Consider the following 16,568-nt stretch of genomic DNA (forward strand, 5'->3'; position numbering starts at 1 on the left):
CAGCGTTCACGTTCGCGCACTCTCTCTCTCTCTCTTCCTCCCTCCCTCCCTCCCTCCCTCCCTCTCTCTTTCTCTTTCTTCATTGCTGATATTTTTAATGGATTTAGGGTTGTTAGTTTGCTTTTACTTCTCCACCAGCCACTGTGCTTACTAAAAGTACACTGACCATATTCTGTTTCAGTGTGTCTCTGGAACCTACCACTCTGAGGGGCGTATCTCCAGTGTGTTGTTAAATATTTATTGTGTAATGAGAAATAGGTAGATTAGGGCCAGATCCTATAGGGTTCTTAGATAATAATGATTATAATGAAGCCACTGATAGTTTAAAAACAAAGGAGTCATATAATTGGAGCTGTCCTTTACAAAGAATAGCAACATTCAAAAAACAATTCTTATGGGGGAAACATGTTTGGTTTTGAAAATACTGCTTTTTTCATCTGTCTTGAAAAGATTTTATTAAGTGAAATTTTAGCCTGGAATTCAGATAAGAAGCTGAGCTGTTGATAGGGATTTGGAAGCCATCAGTGTACACATGATGATTTAAACATGGGTGTGGAAGATGAGACAAGCAGGAGGGGGCGGTGAGGAAAGAGTCCTGTAAAGTGCCAACATTAATGGGTTGGATTTTGTAGAAACCCATACAGGAATTGGTAGGAGCAATCAAGGAGTAGCAGGAAAACCAGAATGTGTGTTGTAATGGAACATACAGGAAAAGAGGTTGAATATGGAGGCTTATTTATAGGTATTTATTCTATAGAACTGACCTGTATAATATAGGATAATGGAAATGTTTTATAATCTATATTGTTCAACATGGTAGCCATCAGCCATATGTGACTATTGGATACTTTTTAAAGTATAAATGGCTTTATACTTTAAAATGGCTGATGTGATCGAGGAACTGAATTTTTTTTATTTTTGTTATTTAAGTTTACATTTAAATACTCATTTGTGGCTAGTGGCTACGATATTGAAATAGGATGGCCCTAGAGCGATCACTTAAGATGAGGCTGAGAGAAGTCCAGGGAATTTGGACTTGAGGAATTGGAATTTGGTAAGTCAGGGTTTTTAGAATGAATCATAGCTAACTTGTGTTGGATAATGACATGAATGGAGTCCAACAGGTCAGAAAAGTGAGTATGGGTTGGATTTTGTAGAAAGTCATAGCAGGAATTGGTAGGAGCAATCAAGGAGTAGCAGGAGAACCAGAATCCAAATCTTTGAAGAAGTTGACTTTTAAGCAAAGGAGAGATGATGGTGAGAAGGGTTATAAGGAGTAAAATGAGGGATGAAAGTACAGAGGGGTTAACTATGCAAGGGAGGTGTGAAAGCAATTGATTTAGCAAGTCCTTAGGGGGAAGCACTTGGTGACAGGGGAAGGTGGGTGGACCTCTAAGACTCATGCATGGCTTGTTTTGTAGATTAGTAAGTTGATTAGATTTAGGCCTAGGATCTTTTTAATTATTTAACAGTAAGAGGGGTTTGTAGGAGCTGTAGTAGTAGCAGCGGGGAATGGTAATGTTGCTGTGGCTTAGGTCGGCTGAAGGACATTTGGACAGTTTTTACCAATTAGCTTTTGTTATCTTAATAAAGGAACATGAGGTCGAGACTGAGAGGATCAGTAGTCTGAAATTTACCTCCTTTCCCTGTAAAGTAGGAATTAAAGCAATATTTCTTATTTCACAGAGGTTTTGTAATGAAATTTAAGAATGCTTCTTTTTGTGCTTTGAAAGCTATAAAGCATGCGGGGAGATAATGCATGGATAGGGGTAGTGGGTATGTGGAAAATCTCCATTTTCTGCTCAGTTTTGCTGGGAACCTAAAACTGTTCCAAATTAGTCTATTAAGTAAAACTGTAAAGCATTATCTAAACATTAATTGCAGGGAGGTGGTATGGTTTCGTTTGAACTCAGACTTCGAAGGCAGGACATCTGGCTTTTTAATCTCACATCTTTTACTAGCTATGAGGGGCTAGCAACTGCTTCTTTGTGTTGTTAAGGACAAAATAAGGCTCCCTTTGTAAACTAGGTAAAAATGAAAGCCCTTTGTAAATGGTGGAATTCTACATTTTTGTTATTTTCCTAATTGAGGTTTGAGTGTATTTAAAATGAAGAGGCTACATTTGTGAGATAGTTGTATTTTTTTGATTGATTTTTCATTTTTCTTTTTTAAGAAGTCAAATGCTTGTTTTTGATTGTGAGACAAAACTATTTAAATTCACTTCTTTTGGAAGGTTTTTAGTCATCATAATGGCAAAGTTGAACCTATTTGAATGCAAGATGAGAAATAGTGATGAGTGGCTATATAAATTATTATAGAAAACTCATTGGATTCACCAAATTTTATTGTCTTTTTCCCCAGAAGGTATTTCACCAGGGACTTCCAAAAGTTAATTTATTATTACTTTCCCAAAGATATTAGGAGATATTATGTTGTTATAAGAAAAATGTTAGAAACTGAAGAGAATGGAGTTATTAATAAAAAATATTAGAATGGAATCCTCTAAATCATGTTGATTAACGTCAGATAAGTTTCAAGTATAAGTTTTTGCAGGTGGAGGGTGCAAGAAATTCATACAATGCTTTGCTCTCTATTTATCAAAGTCACAATGACATTTAAAGACTTTGAAGAAAAATGCCAAGGTTGTGGATAACTGGCCAGTTTGCTCTCCTGAGAGAAGGTCACAGACTTGTCTCTGGCTTTTTCTGCCACCTTATGAATGAATGATTTTGGTGAGACCTGGAGGGGCCTTAGAGAAAGACTTGTCAGTGACTTTTCAAAACTCTACCACTTCTTTCATAAAACCAATTCAGGAACTTGTGTTCTACTGGCAGATCATTCCAGTCATATTTCTAAGTGAAGAATAGCTTTTCATTTTCATCTTTCTGTTTTTATTATTTTTAATTTGTTTCAGTTTGAAAAAGAGTTTACCGACCACCAAGAAACTCAGGCTGAATTGCAGAAGAAAGAGGCAAAGATTAATGAGCTTCAAGCAGAGTTACAAACTTTTAAATCTCAGGTAAAATTCCACCCTGAACAAACTTGGGTATTGAAAACACAGTGAGGGAGCAAAGGTTATGTTTTATCTTCATAGCATCAAAAATTTTAAACTTTAGCTTCACTTGCATGTTTTTATAGCATTATTTATTTGTACTTGTGTTTTGCTAGTTTTTAATCATTTTTTTCTATGTGTGAATATTTAAGCTTTTACTAATTAATCTACTTTCTTATGTTTTGTTTGCGTTTTGTTCCTAATGTCACATGTTTCCTAAGTAATTAAGCACAAAGAGTAAGAAAATCTTCTACTCTCAGATTTGTTATTCATCACTGATCTTTATCCCACTACAGGAAATTATTGCTCAACCTATTTATTTTTCAAAACCTTCAGCTTAGGGGTCCCTTGCAGTAAAAGATAACCTCTAGCTGAATGAGAACATTTTCTGATAATTTTTCAATTTCCAAAGTAAACAGATTTAAAACATGACAAAAAAGAGAATAAATCTGGATTATGAAGCAGATAGCTCCCATGCACCCTCTACACATAAAACATTTAGATAGCAAGAAATATGTCATCTGCATGCTTTATGTGGATATAAGTAAGGAGGTAGAATATTCATAGCTAAATTTCTTCATGTAGATTTACATACAGGATGATGAGCAATAAGTATAGTTTTGCTATTTTCCTTTCATCATAATTTACTGTTATGTTGAAGTAGTCTCAGGTATACTATATCCTGTCTTACTGGCAATTTTGTTTTCTTTTAAATGCTTAGTGGATAGCATTGTTACTGAGGCTGTCTGGAGATACCTTAAGAAATAGCTATCTGTTAGTATTCAATTTTAGAAAAAAAATTAAAATCTCCCATTTACAGGAAAATTATTCTCATTCATCTTCTTTCTTTAGTGCTGCAAGAGGAAAGTATCTTTGTCTTTCCCATATGGCGCCTTGTCTCTCATATTAAAAGAAACATTTGATTGTGTCTGTACTTCAGATTGAGTTATAGACAATGGCTGAAATATTTATGACAAGTTTTTCTTGGTCTGGGCTAATGTAAATTTAAGAACTCTCTTTTTTAATTATTTCCAGTTGAAGGTTTATTTGTAAATCTTCTCTAGAAAATTCCAGTTTATAAAAAAATGTCCCCACCATTTTTGGATATGTTATTGTTGCATAACGCTTTTATATAAAATGGGAATAAGTGTATGTTTTGAAAGTGAAATTAAATCAAGGGATCTCCTAAATTGTTTTAAATTGTACATAGTGGATGACCCATTTTTATGGCTCTGAGAAGAAAAGCTAGAATTAGATACTTAATACTGGCCACCATATTCATCTTTGAAGAACAACTGGCAAATTCTTTTTTTGGATTCTAGTTTAATTCTTATAAAATGTGGACATTGATCTTAAGACCCTTCTTTGTGTTCAAAGCTATGCTGACTATGAAGCGTATGAATAAAATATGTTCTGTTACCTGTTATTTGATTCCTTTGCTCCTGTAGTCTCTTGACAACCAAGTACTTTAGGTGCTGGATGTAATGATGAACAAGTTAGTCACAGTGTCTGGCCTCCCAAACCATATCTTCAAGTCAGTCTTCACACTTTTTCAAATGAGCTATTCTGAGCGGAAATTCAGCCATGTCTTTAAGACATTGATAGTTAACGATAAAATACATTCAAAGCGTAGTACCACCTTTGATCACAGCGACCCAGATTAACACTGAACTGGTTCTTCCTTACACTTAATGGTTTTGATAAGGCATGCTTTTGATTTGTGGTCTCAACTTCTTTTATAACGCTGTTTTCTCTTTTTCTTTGTGATGATTTCAGATGTCATTGATTTCAAGCTTTTATACGTGGTCTCTTTTTCATAATTGTGCCATAAAAATTGGAAATACTTAACATTTATTAAATGCCCACCATCTGAAAGGTAGTTAGAATTTACATCTGTAGTTTCAAGAAGCTAATCATATTACAAAAAGTTATTTATTAACCCAGAATATCTTCTGTGTATCCATTGAAAGGCGTCTGTTAAATTCTTATTATGCCATGGAAACATAAGGACAAAAGCGACCAGTGGACACAGGTGGTTCTTTTTCACCCTGATTTTACATTGCTTTTCTGTGGCATTTGATTCTGCAGAACAGTCTTTTTTGGGTGGTGCTGTCTTCATTTGTGGTTTTTGACCCTGTGCTTGTCTTTTTCTCTTCTTTTCTTCAATGCGTTTATCCTACCCATTTTTTCCCCATAGTTATCATGTACCAGTCACTACTCTGGGTGCCGAGGAAAGAGCAGTAAATAATGCAAGATAGTCACTTACCTCATCAAGCTTATAAGGTGTCAAAGAGATAAATGCTAATATTTCCTTAAACATTTCACACTTTTGCTAATAGCTATTGAAAACTATAAGATGCTATGAGTGTAAAATGAGTGGGCAGATAAGGCTTTCCCAAGGAAGGGACCTCTTAGCTCAGACTGAAGAGTCTAGTAGGAGATGGTCAGCGAGGGGAATGTTCCAGACAGAGGGAGCAGCATGTACAAGGGCCCTGAAATTAGCATGAGGTTGGCACATACACGGAATTAGAAGAAAGTCACCTGCCAGACCAGATGGCAGGAACCAGATTGTGACAAACTGATATAGGCCCTATGAAGATTTTTAGTTTGTTGTTGTTACTGTTTTCTCAAGTGCAGTAGGACACCATTGAGAAGATTTGAGCGAAGGCATGATGTGGCAATACCATTTAAGTCCTTTTTTTGAGATCTTATTTTTTACTTATCACTTAAATGCTTGAGTTCCAAAGAACTCTGTCCGTAGACCCTTTGTCATGCTACATGTTCTCTCTGTACTGTGAGCGAACTTACCTACTTCCCTGGCTTCAGCTGCGGGTTTTCAAGTCTAGATCCATATATCCATTTCCCTCCTGGACGTTTCTGCCTAGATGATCATAACTGCCTCAAACCAGGGAATTATACTTCCGGCAACTATGTTTTTATGAGGAAAAAAAGCTATAGTTGTATTCTTAAGTTAGAAGAAAAATTGTTGGAATTTTGATTTTTGGTTAAACCATATGAAATTACTGATAATTATTTTTGGTTTAAATGAGTACCTTATTTTTGAGTAAAGTGTTTACATGTTTTATAGATATGTTCTTAGTTATGTCTCTTTCATTTTTTTCCTCCAGTTTGGTGCCTTGCCAGCTGATTTTAATATTCCTTTGCCTTCCTCAAAAGAAAGTGGAACTGGCCACCCAGCAATTCCTCCTCCGCCTCCACTGCCCTCCGGTGGAGGGGTGCCGCCTCCACCCCCTCCCCCACCACCACCTCCACTTCCAGGAATGCGGATGCCATTTGGTGGTCCTGTACCTCCACCGCCTCCCCTGGGATTCCTTGGAGGACAAAGTTCTCCTCCTCTACCAACCCTGCCATTTGGGTTGAAACCAAAGAAAGAATTTAAGCCTGAAATCAGTATGAGAAGATTGAATTGGTTAAAGGTAAAACAAATTAATAGAGGAAAATACTTTTAGCTAGATTTCAGTCTAATTTAAATATATACATAATTTTTAATGGGATTTAATTTATACATACATAATGTATGCATAATTTCTTATGTCATTAATCAAAGTGACAAATAAAATAGCTTTTTTTTTTTTTTTTTTAAATATTAGAACAAAGCCTTTTGATATTGACTAAGACTTTCTGGTTTATAAGTTTGGTGAGAGTTGATATTGTTTCAGTAGAATGTGATTTGAACTTAAATTGATAATTAAACATTGCAGTGAACCCTATGTTTATGAAGTATTTTTTAAAAACAAAAATGATAGTGTTTTTAGGAATCTTCTCTATTGATAGATGTTGAAACTGGTTGTCAGAAGCTAATATCTAGTCAGATCTTAGGAACTCTGAATCCTGCAGAAAAAAGGTTTCATGGTAACAGAAACTTGGAAAATGCTGTATAATGTATCCTGCCCTTCAAGACGTATAGTGCAGATGAGCATTATTAGAGACTACGAGAAATGCAATTGAGAAGAAGCTAATTAAATCATATTTAAAATCCTTAACTATTGGATCGTGGAAGTATCTTCTTCCTAATAAGACCTTAACATCCTGCAGAACTTGTATCTCATTAAACACACTTTGAGGAAAAATCTTAACAGATATAACTTTGTAAATATCTGCTGGCAGCTATGGTACTCAATGTCTATGCATAGTGCTTGGCCTGGGACAGGTGAAACACTCAGTTGTTTATGAATCAGTCTTCTCTCTGATTGTAGATCAGACCTCATGAAATGACTGAAAACTGTTTCTGGATAAAAGTAAATGAAAATAAGTATGAAAATGTGGATTTGCTTTGTAAACTTGAGAATACGTTTTGTTGCCAACACAAAGGTAAGTTATCGTATTGCTTATTTGTTAATTTAATTTTAGAATTTTAACATTGACACTTTTTATATACCAACCTTTAGAATTTTTATATTGACACTATATACCAACCTTTGGAAAACATTATTTTATGAATCTTGTACATGATATTTTTATATCACTAATGGAGAAATAAATAATATGAAATAAAGTGCTTAAAAAGTGAATTCTGTTTTAAAAATGCAAATGGTGCATATAAAGCTTTAATTATTAAATTTTCTATATAGTATTATTTTTGAAGATATTCCATTGGGGTAAATTAGACTTTTGTAAAGGAGGATATTTTCAGAGACAGTTTTGGCATGAGAATTTCCTTTGGTTTAAAAAAATAGAAAAACAAAATGTGTTCTTTCTTCTACTTAGAGTTTTTTTTTTTTGAGACGGAGTTTCGCTCTTGTTACCCAGGCTGGAGTGCAATGGCGCGATCTCGGCTCACCGCAACCTCCGCCTCCTGGGCTCAGGCAATTCTCCTGCCTCAGCCTCCTGAGTAGCTGGGATTACAGGCACGTGCCACCATGCCCAGCTAATTTTTTTGTATTTTTAGTAGAGACGGGGTTTCACCATGTTGACCAGGATGGTCTCGATCTCTTGACCTCATGATCCACCCGCCTCGGCCTCCCAAAGTGCTGGGATTACAGGCTTGAGCCACTGCGCCCGGCTCTACTTAGAGTTTTACTAGCCTTTAATATCACAGTGACTATCACATAATCTAATTAATTGCTGTGAGTCCTATGGGATAGAAATATCAAATTTGTAGTGTCTTAAAAGTTAGCTTGAAAGAGAGAAGTATTTGAGTAGGTTATATGATCTTTTCATTAAAAGCAATGATACTCATTTTCCAAAATGTTTTGTGATAATTTTTACCTGTGTAGTGTGATTTTTTAAAAAGTGCTTAGGTATTACTTATGTCTGAAAATTGAACTTATTTCATCCAATCTCGTGGGCCTCCTACTTACATTTCAAAACTGGTATGCACACAGAATTTTTAAGTATTATATAAAACTTACATTTTAGGTCTGTAGTGCAAAACCCTTAGATCAATCGTTAGCTTTTAATTTTCAAAAAGAACTTTGTCACTATAAAATTATGCCGCCTATATCCCTGAGCTCATAGAACAAAGGAAGAGGTGGAAGGAGAGATTGTACTGGATGGATACAGGTCAGAGACCTTTGTTTAGAGGGTCGAGTTGACTTCTTAAATGTTTATTGTTAGCTAGGCACCATGCTAGATGCTTTATATATCTAATTTAACTTGGAGCACAGCAGCCAAAGAATGTTCGCAGATATTTAAAAAATTGATCTGTATTCCTTTGAATGACTTTTTGAAAGATTAGAAACTCTTTCTAAAAGGTAATTGAAAATTAAGAAATTCTTAATGTAAATTAGAAACTCTCTTTAAAAGGTAATTGTAAATTAAGGTAGTTTTGTAGAATTTGGCAAATCAAAAACCATTAACAGATATTTTTGAGTACCATTTATCCTGACTAAAATATTAAAAATGGTATATTTTTGGTCTTTGAACACAGGGAGAATTTTCTTAGCAAGCTCACCCTAGTAAACTTGTGAATAAGATTTTAATTTTACCTTTTGATTATGGGGGATCGAAATTTTCTTTGAATAAGATTAGTGTACTCTTCTGGCAATCAAAGAAAATATATGGCAGTTAAAATTTGTATTTACATGTAAAACACTTCAGAATTTCAGATTTCATAATCTGGAATTGATTAGTTTTTTTTTTTTGCTTTCCTAGTAGGTGCAAATGGTGGTACCTAAAAACTATTTAAGTAATGCTGCCATACAGCTACTCTTTTTTTTCTCCTTACTCTGATTACTTTCTTAATTAATGAGGCTCAAAAGGGAAACTTGTTAGCATGTCTTTAATTTAGCTGTAGTGTTAGCCCTAAATGAAATAATTGGACCTTTAAAGAATTCTTAAGTCATCTAACTTTAGCCTTGAGATTCAAGGTTAAAAAAAACTGATATATTTGCTCAATCTAATACTAGTTAAAAAGATTAAGGTGAAATGGTGATCATTTTTTGCATACTCCATATTGCCATCTCTCTCTACCTTTGTACCACTGGCCTGTTGGCCTGGTATCTCTTTCACTTGACTTAGAGGCTGGCAAAGGACTATGACATCTTCTGTCTCAGCTCAGCTCAAATGCTGCTTTCTTTTTTTCTGTGACAGTAGATGACATTTCCAGGGGGAACACAAAAGCTGGGGAAGCCCAGGGTTGTGACTCTGAGCAGGGCTAACATTTCTCAGTGGTAAGCAGAGATGAGCTGTGATGGTGACTTTTTTGGGGGGACTTCAGTTTAAAGAATAATCTCTAGAATGTATTATTTGAGGAGTCCTAAGAGTGCTTTTTGGTATCACCGGTCATCTGGCAATCAAGGAAAATATATAGCAGTTAAATGTATAATTACATGTAAAACACGTCAGAGTATTTTATAGGAAAGGCTAGTCATTGCTACATTCAGAGCAACAGGATTTTATATAGACATTTAATAGGAAAGATCAGAAAGGAAGGAAAGAGAAAGATGTCCGGAGAGCTTAGACAAGACTGCTGTAGTAGACAGCTTGCTCCACGTGGTCTCTTTATTTGTGGTCTGGCTGCTGAAGCACTGGGTCCAAATGTTACATTGACTGGTTCCCCTGACTCCAACATACTTTGTTTGAATCAATTTTGTAATTTCAGCAGAATTCAAAATTATGGCCAGGCATGGTAGCTCCTACCTGTAATCTCAGCACTTTGGGAGGCTGAGGTGGGTGGATCACTTGAGGCCAGGAGTTTAACACCAGCCTGGCCAACATGGTGAGACCTCCATTTCTGCTAAAAACAACAACAACAACAAAATAGCCAGGCGTGGTGGTGCACACCCGTAGTCCCAACTACTTGGAGGCTGAGGCATGAGCATCGCTTGCACCTGGGAGGCAGAGGTTGCAGTGACCCAAGATCATGCCACTATACCCTGGCCTGGGCAACAAAGTAAGTCTCTATCTCAAAAACAAAAAACAAAAACAAACAAAAAAAACAAAACAAAATTAAATCTGGTCACTTATGTGTTGTTCATTCCAAGGTGAAAATCCATTTGTCTCTCCACCCTTTAGCAAGCCAGTGCAGAGATGGAGGCATTGGCTGCTGGCTGATTTTCATCACAGCTGGGCAGGGAAGGATGGTAATTACTGAATAGTGAGGGGTTTTTTTTTGTTGTTTTATTTTGTTTTGTTTTGTTTTTTTAGAGAAATGTCATGTCTCTGCTTTTTATTGCAACAGTAACTGTTTGGACTGAGAACCAAGGCTATTTCTTTGATTACAAAGATGGACATTCCATCCCAGGCATTTAAATGATAGATGCCAATCCTTTGTGCTTCCCAACCATTCAAAATAGGTAGTAAGAAAAAAGGAACTGAATCTAATCATTTAAAGAGATCCTTGAAGTTTTCTCTCATGTTGCCTTTATTTGTTATAAAATAAGGGTGGCTTTTTTTTCTTATAGTACACACTACTATAAGACTTTTCAGGACTTTTAAATTTAGACTACTGGGATTTACAGGTCTAACACACTGGGAGTTGGAAAAGGAGCTAATATCTGTTGCACATATGTGGTATATCAATGCCTGAGCTGTGTTGTCTTCATATTATCTTGTTTAATCTTTACTGAACTCCAGCTGAGATCTTTTATCCTGGTCTGCTGATAGCAAAACATTCTGACTTCTTGAAATACTCTTCTGCCCTACTTACATTTACATATTACCAAGATATTCTTGATAAGGGCTTGGATATTTCTTCTTAATTCCTGTTGCCTTTTATTACATTCCCCCTCCTTTTTTTTTTTTTTTTTTTAAGTAGATCTTACCTATTCTGCTTTTTAAACTAATCTGTGACCATTTACAACAAAGCTTCTGTGGGAAAGTACCTTGTGCCATGTCTGTAGAGGAATAGGAATCCTCTCTAATCCTTTTCCTGTGAAAAATCAGTAATTTTTTCCTGACTCACTTATATCATTTTCTTTTATACTTTATTTTGCTGTTAAGTAGCTCACTTTGGTTTTCTTGATTCTCTCTGTTGTCAGTTTTTGGGATGCATCTTAGCTCCTCATATTTTAGATTCTTCTGGAAATATATATAGGTACTTTTCCAGATTATCTTTTTTCTTTTCCTCATATCACCTCTTTCCTATCTTCCACTTTTTCTTATTGGTTACACACTGTTTAATTCAACAAATATTTATTGAGTGCATATTGTGTGTTGGGCTTTGTACTCGACATTGGGGATACCAGCATGAATAAGGCAGACGTGCTTCCTGTACTCATGTTGATTTTATATTCCTAGTGAAACTCAGTCAAGTTCGTAGTTGAAGCATAATAACGAGAAGTGGAACAACAAATGCTGATTGTGATTTTAGAAAAGACTGACATATTTTACTAAATCCAGCTTCTGTTAAGACTTAACAAGGTTATTAAAAAACATTGTTTATGTATCTCTCTGATATTTAATCATAATATTCATATATTGAACATTTGGTATCATCAAAATAATGCTAACGACCTGTGTATTTTTTTTAACCAGATTGGAAGCATCTGTTGGTTAATTTTTACAGGCTGTTGGAAAATGGATTAGAGTATACTCACAGGTTATTGCTGTTGGATTTGTCAAGTAAAATTAATATTAATTACTTTCATTATTCACAAACTGTTAACTTAATAGTGATTAAAGGGCTTTCTGAAAGTATATGAATAGTCTAATTCACTTAGACTAATATATTATGAAAATGTGGTTCCACAATTGTTAGCTTTCTGAAATAATCGTATTTTATAACAGGTAGGTCATATTTGCCAGATAGGGCCAATAAATTGGTTTATAAATTATTTCTCAACTGAATAGTTATGACATATGGAAACAGTTAATGGATTATCCACTTAGAAACAAATCAAGCTTAGATTTCTGACATCATAGTTCAGTGGACAAAGAATTGAGGTAGTAAGTGATAAACATGGATTATCCCAGCAAGTTGGCTGTGTTTAAGATGTTGTATTGTATTTGAAACATAGTTTATTTCTCTTTACAAACAAATATGTATAAAAAATTTTAAACTACCTCACAAGGCTACGTTAAGGTGAACACATAGAAATCTGTTTTTTTTGGGCTGCATGCTGATAAAGAGATGATGCCAAAATAAATGCAATATGTTTTGTACATAGTAAAGTCTTCAGAAAAGAACAGAATATTTCACAAATACTAATTTGGAAAGATTGGGGAGAAAATAGAGAATGAAATATTTCTCTAGGGACCTTTCATTTGGTTCTTGTCTGTGACTGAATCTCAAAAGTACTGAAGACTTAAGGAAATTATGAAATGGGTCAGGAATATCTAATCTTCTCATTAAAGGATCTCATTGTTACCAGTTATAGTATATTCTCTGTTGGGGTGCTGAAGAAATAGAAATGTTTTCTGAAAGCTTTAGAGAAAGAGAGAGGCTAAAGAAAGTGAATTTATTTAGCTCAGAGCCACAGAAGACTTGCAAGTCCACCAAATGCTTTGGTTAAATGCTTAGTTACAGCTTATCTTTGGTATAGTGTGGTAGAAATTTATGCATGGTAACATCTGTACGGTATACAAGAAACAGGAATATTTTGAATCCCTATAAATAGACACATTTCTTGCATACTATCCAGATGTTATAAACAGAGGAAACTAGGGTGCATGTGTATTGGGGTGTGTACGTACATACACATTGCTTTTTCTTTTTTTCTCTTCTACTTTCCTACTTCTGCTAGAGAAAGGAATGATATTAGGGCAATGGATTTGACTGGAGTCACTTAACTAATGGTAGATTGGAGGATACTGTTTCTTTTCCGTATTACCAGTTGACCTTGATATTTTAATCTTGGTAATAAGTTCTCAGTGGTGTATCTGTAGCTATCATTCCTTAACAAAATTATAAAGTTGTTACATTTCGTTGTTGTTATCTCACACCTTTTGTCTCAGAATTTGTCTTCCATTTTCTCTGTCTTCTACCTTACCCTCCATTTGACCAGGGCAATTCTAGCTGCCCTCTGATTGCTTCAAGTGTGCTTCCCTGTTTTAGGCAGTTCTTTGTCTTGTCTGCATCATCTTGTATCATTCAGGACTCCCACTCAAGTTAGTGCTTATTATTATTCACCTGGAAATTTAAATGAGGCCTGTCCTTCTGAATGCACTATTGTAATCTTAAAGCATTAATAATATTTTGAGGCTGGGCACAATGGCTCATGCCTCCAATTTCAGCACTTTGGGAGGCCAAGACAGGAGGATTGCTTGAGGAGTTCATGACCAGCCTCTGCAATGTATTGATACCTGTCACTATAAAGGTAGAGACTGGGTGATAGAGTGAGACCCTGTCTCTATTTAAAAAGAAAAATTTGTAAATCTGGCTATTCACTTACCTGTTTTCCCCTCCCTACGTATACTATTTGCCTGGCTAGAAGAGATGGAATCACTTGGAGTTAGAATGATAACTTGATACTATCCTTGGAGTACAGGAAGAGAATAGGGTCAAGTTAGAGAGTCACAAGTAGATACAGGGGACTTCTTGCTGAATTAAATGCTATATAGCAATTTGATATTAAATAAATTGTATAGCAAGTAAATAGTATAATATAGTATGTAGTATAGTAAACTCTATATAGCAATTTGATGTTAAATAGTATAGTAAATTCTTTAAAAGAAACTGTACAAAAATAACTTTATTATATATTGTATAATCTTGAATTTCACAAGTTAGATTTTTAGGTGATTATGCATTCATGTGTTTAGGTAAGCTGTTCTTGTCCCTCAAGGTTAAATCATTTGGGCACATGATCTTATAACATATTCTGTGCATCAAACAGAGGCTTTCACATGTTCATTGGTGTCTCAGTAGGAAAGCCAGGTTAGAGACCTTTTGTTACCACAGCTTTCACTTGTCTAAGTACATTTCTGTGTCTTAAAAGAATGGATGTTTCAAAGTCAGACACTTCATCTCAGTATTCTTAACTTGGAGTCTGCAAATAGAATTCTGGGGTCTGAACTTGGTTAAGAAAAAAAAAATTCCATACTTTAACCTCTAATTGAAATTTAGCTTTTTCTTCAATTTTAGGCAACAAATACAGCATTACCTATTAAATTTCCACAAGTATATTGATATATACTTTCATAATACATTAGAATTCTTCTAGTTTAGTTGACATATCATTTAAAATGATTGGTATTTCAAAATTAGGGTAGTTATTAGACCTGTAACTAGGTCTTGTTGTTTAATCCATTAATAAAGAAGCAGATTTGTTGGTTGGTTCCACCTGGAAGCAGACAGAGAGATGCTGGAGTGTATGTGTGCTTTTTTTAGGGTCAGGATGCAAGACTGGGCAGGAAAAGCCTTAGACTGTGGTGCAAACCTTACAGGTTCCCAGCCAGTCTAGCCAGGACGGAGCTCTGGAACAAATGATGCCTGTGAGAGGAGTCCCTCTTCGGGCCAACTGGCAGTCCTACTACCTGTGCCAGGCTGAGCCTTTGGCTGGGGGCTGCTCAGGAGGAGTGTGTCCTGGACTCCAAAGCTAAGGAGCATTCTAAAGGTGCTAACAGTTACTTGAAGCCTGTCAGCGAAATGCATTCCTTGCGACTGAGCGGAAAGTTCTTCCTAAATGAAGATCTGAACAGCGTATCTACATTGCCGCCTCAAATGTATATTACTATTTCATAAACTGGTGTTTAATGCATTTTGATATCTGCATTCAAGTATAATTTGCTTCTTTTGAAATCTTACGTATTTTTGTTTATGCATTTAAAAGTACTATTTTGAGAAACAGTCTACTTCTTTGACTATCAATGGAGTCTTTGGCAAAAAAGGTTAAGAACTGCCTTAGCCTCTCTAATTTGTGCAGTGATGAAAGTGAGGTAACATTAGGGACCTGTCTTCCATTTTCTCTGTTTTCTGCTTTACCCTCCATTTCACCAGGGCAACTCTAGCTACCCTCTGATTGCTTCAAGCGTGCTTCCCTGTTTTAGGCAGTTCCTTGCCTTGTCTGCATCATTTAGGACTCCCACTCAAATTAGGGCCTGAGCCTGGGCGGAACTGCTGCCTATTTAAATTTGTGTTGCTTTTTTTGTTTTGTTTGTATTTTATTTTTTAATTCAAGGAACCAATACATGTAATGAAATATTTCATCCAACTTTAAGGCAGTTTCAACATCAGACTGTCCATTTTTGAATCTCACTTTAGCAGACTACTAATAATGCATTAATTAATAAAGGCATACTTAGATCAAATCTGAGACAAAATATGAAACTCCTTAATTAGATAATAAAGCAAGCTATTAATAATGTCTTTTTTTTACTAGTTAAATGTTTGTTTATGTTACTTTATTTGCTCTCCAAAACAATTATGTGAAAGAACCAAGGCAAATGCTGTATACATTTATATATAAGAAAGTTATATTCTGCGGTGAATTTCAGCTAAAAGAAGCAGCCGCTCTGAACGGAATACAGATCCGAATCTAAAGCCATTGCTCTTTGTGCTATGCCATCCTGCTCCTCTGATTAAAAGAAATCCTATTATGTTTTATTTAAAGTGCTCTGCTTTGATTTAAAATAATTTTCCTCTCATCTCCTGCCACCTTACCACTGCCCCACAGCAGTTCACCCTCATTCCACAATTTATATTAAAGGCTTTAAAAACTTGCTGTTTTTTATTAAGACCATCTTTCATCATTTGGTACCTCTATTCACTTCTGTAAGTATTTGAGCTGTAAATACTAACACCATGCTGTGGAATATACACGCCAAGTGAGGGACTTTGTGGAGTCCACCCTACAAGTGTGTGACCCTGACTTTTACAGCAGTAGTTTCTTTCCTCTATAAAATGGGGGACATAATACCCATCTCATGAGGTTATTGTGAGGATTATATAATGCATATTGTAAAGCATCTTTTGCAGTGCTCAGCTCATTGTAGTTGCTCAGGAAATGTTAGCTGAACTTAAATGATGAGAATACAGAACTCATTTCAACTTAAAAAGTTTTGTGTATCATCTCTGAATCTTCTACAGTGTAACAAGTTAAATGGCTTGTGTTCACTGTAGCCTTGCTTTCAAGTGAAACTTTAAATCATGAAACTACTGTTAACTGACCTATGT

The 16,568-nt window shown here is 35.4% G+C and overlaps 1 protein-coding gene across 1 annotated transcript in view; it reads left to right on the forward strand.

The window, feature by feature from the left end:
* DIAPH3 (diaphanous related formin 3) overlaps window positions 1-16,568 on the forward strand; it is a 489,112-nt gene that overhangs the window by 181,872 nt on the left and 290,672 nt on the right. The window contains exons 15-17 of the mRNA XM_074387642.1: window positions 2,915-3,019; window positions 6,181-6,489; window positions 7,270-7,384. Coding sequence (XP_074243743.1) covers window positions 2,915-3,019; window positions 6,181-6,489; window positions 7,270-7,384 — 529 coding nt within the window. The remainder of the gene's footprint in view (window positions 1-2,914; window positions 3,020-6,180; window positions 6,490-7,269; window positions 7,385-16,568) is intronic.

This window comes from Saimiri boliviensis, chromosome 16, assembly GCF_048565385.1.
Source record: "Saimiri boliviensis isolate mSaiBol1 chromosome 16, mSaiBol1.pri, whole genome shotgun sequence".
In the NCBI taxonomy this organism is placed as follows: domain Eukaryota; kingdom Metazoa; phylum Chordata; class Mammalia; order Primates; family Cebidae; genus Saimiri; species Saimiri boliviensis.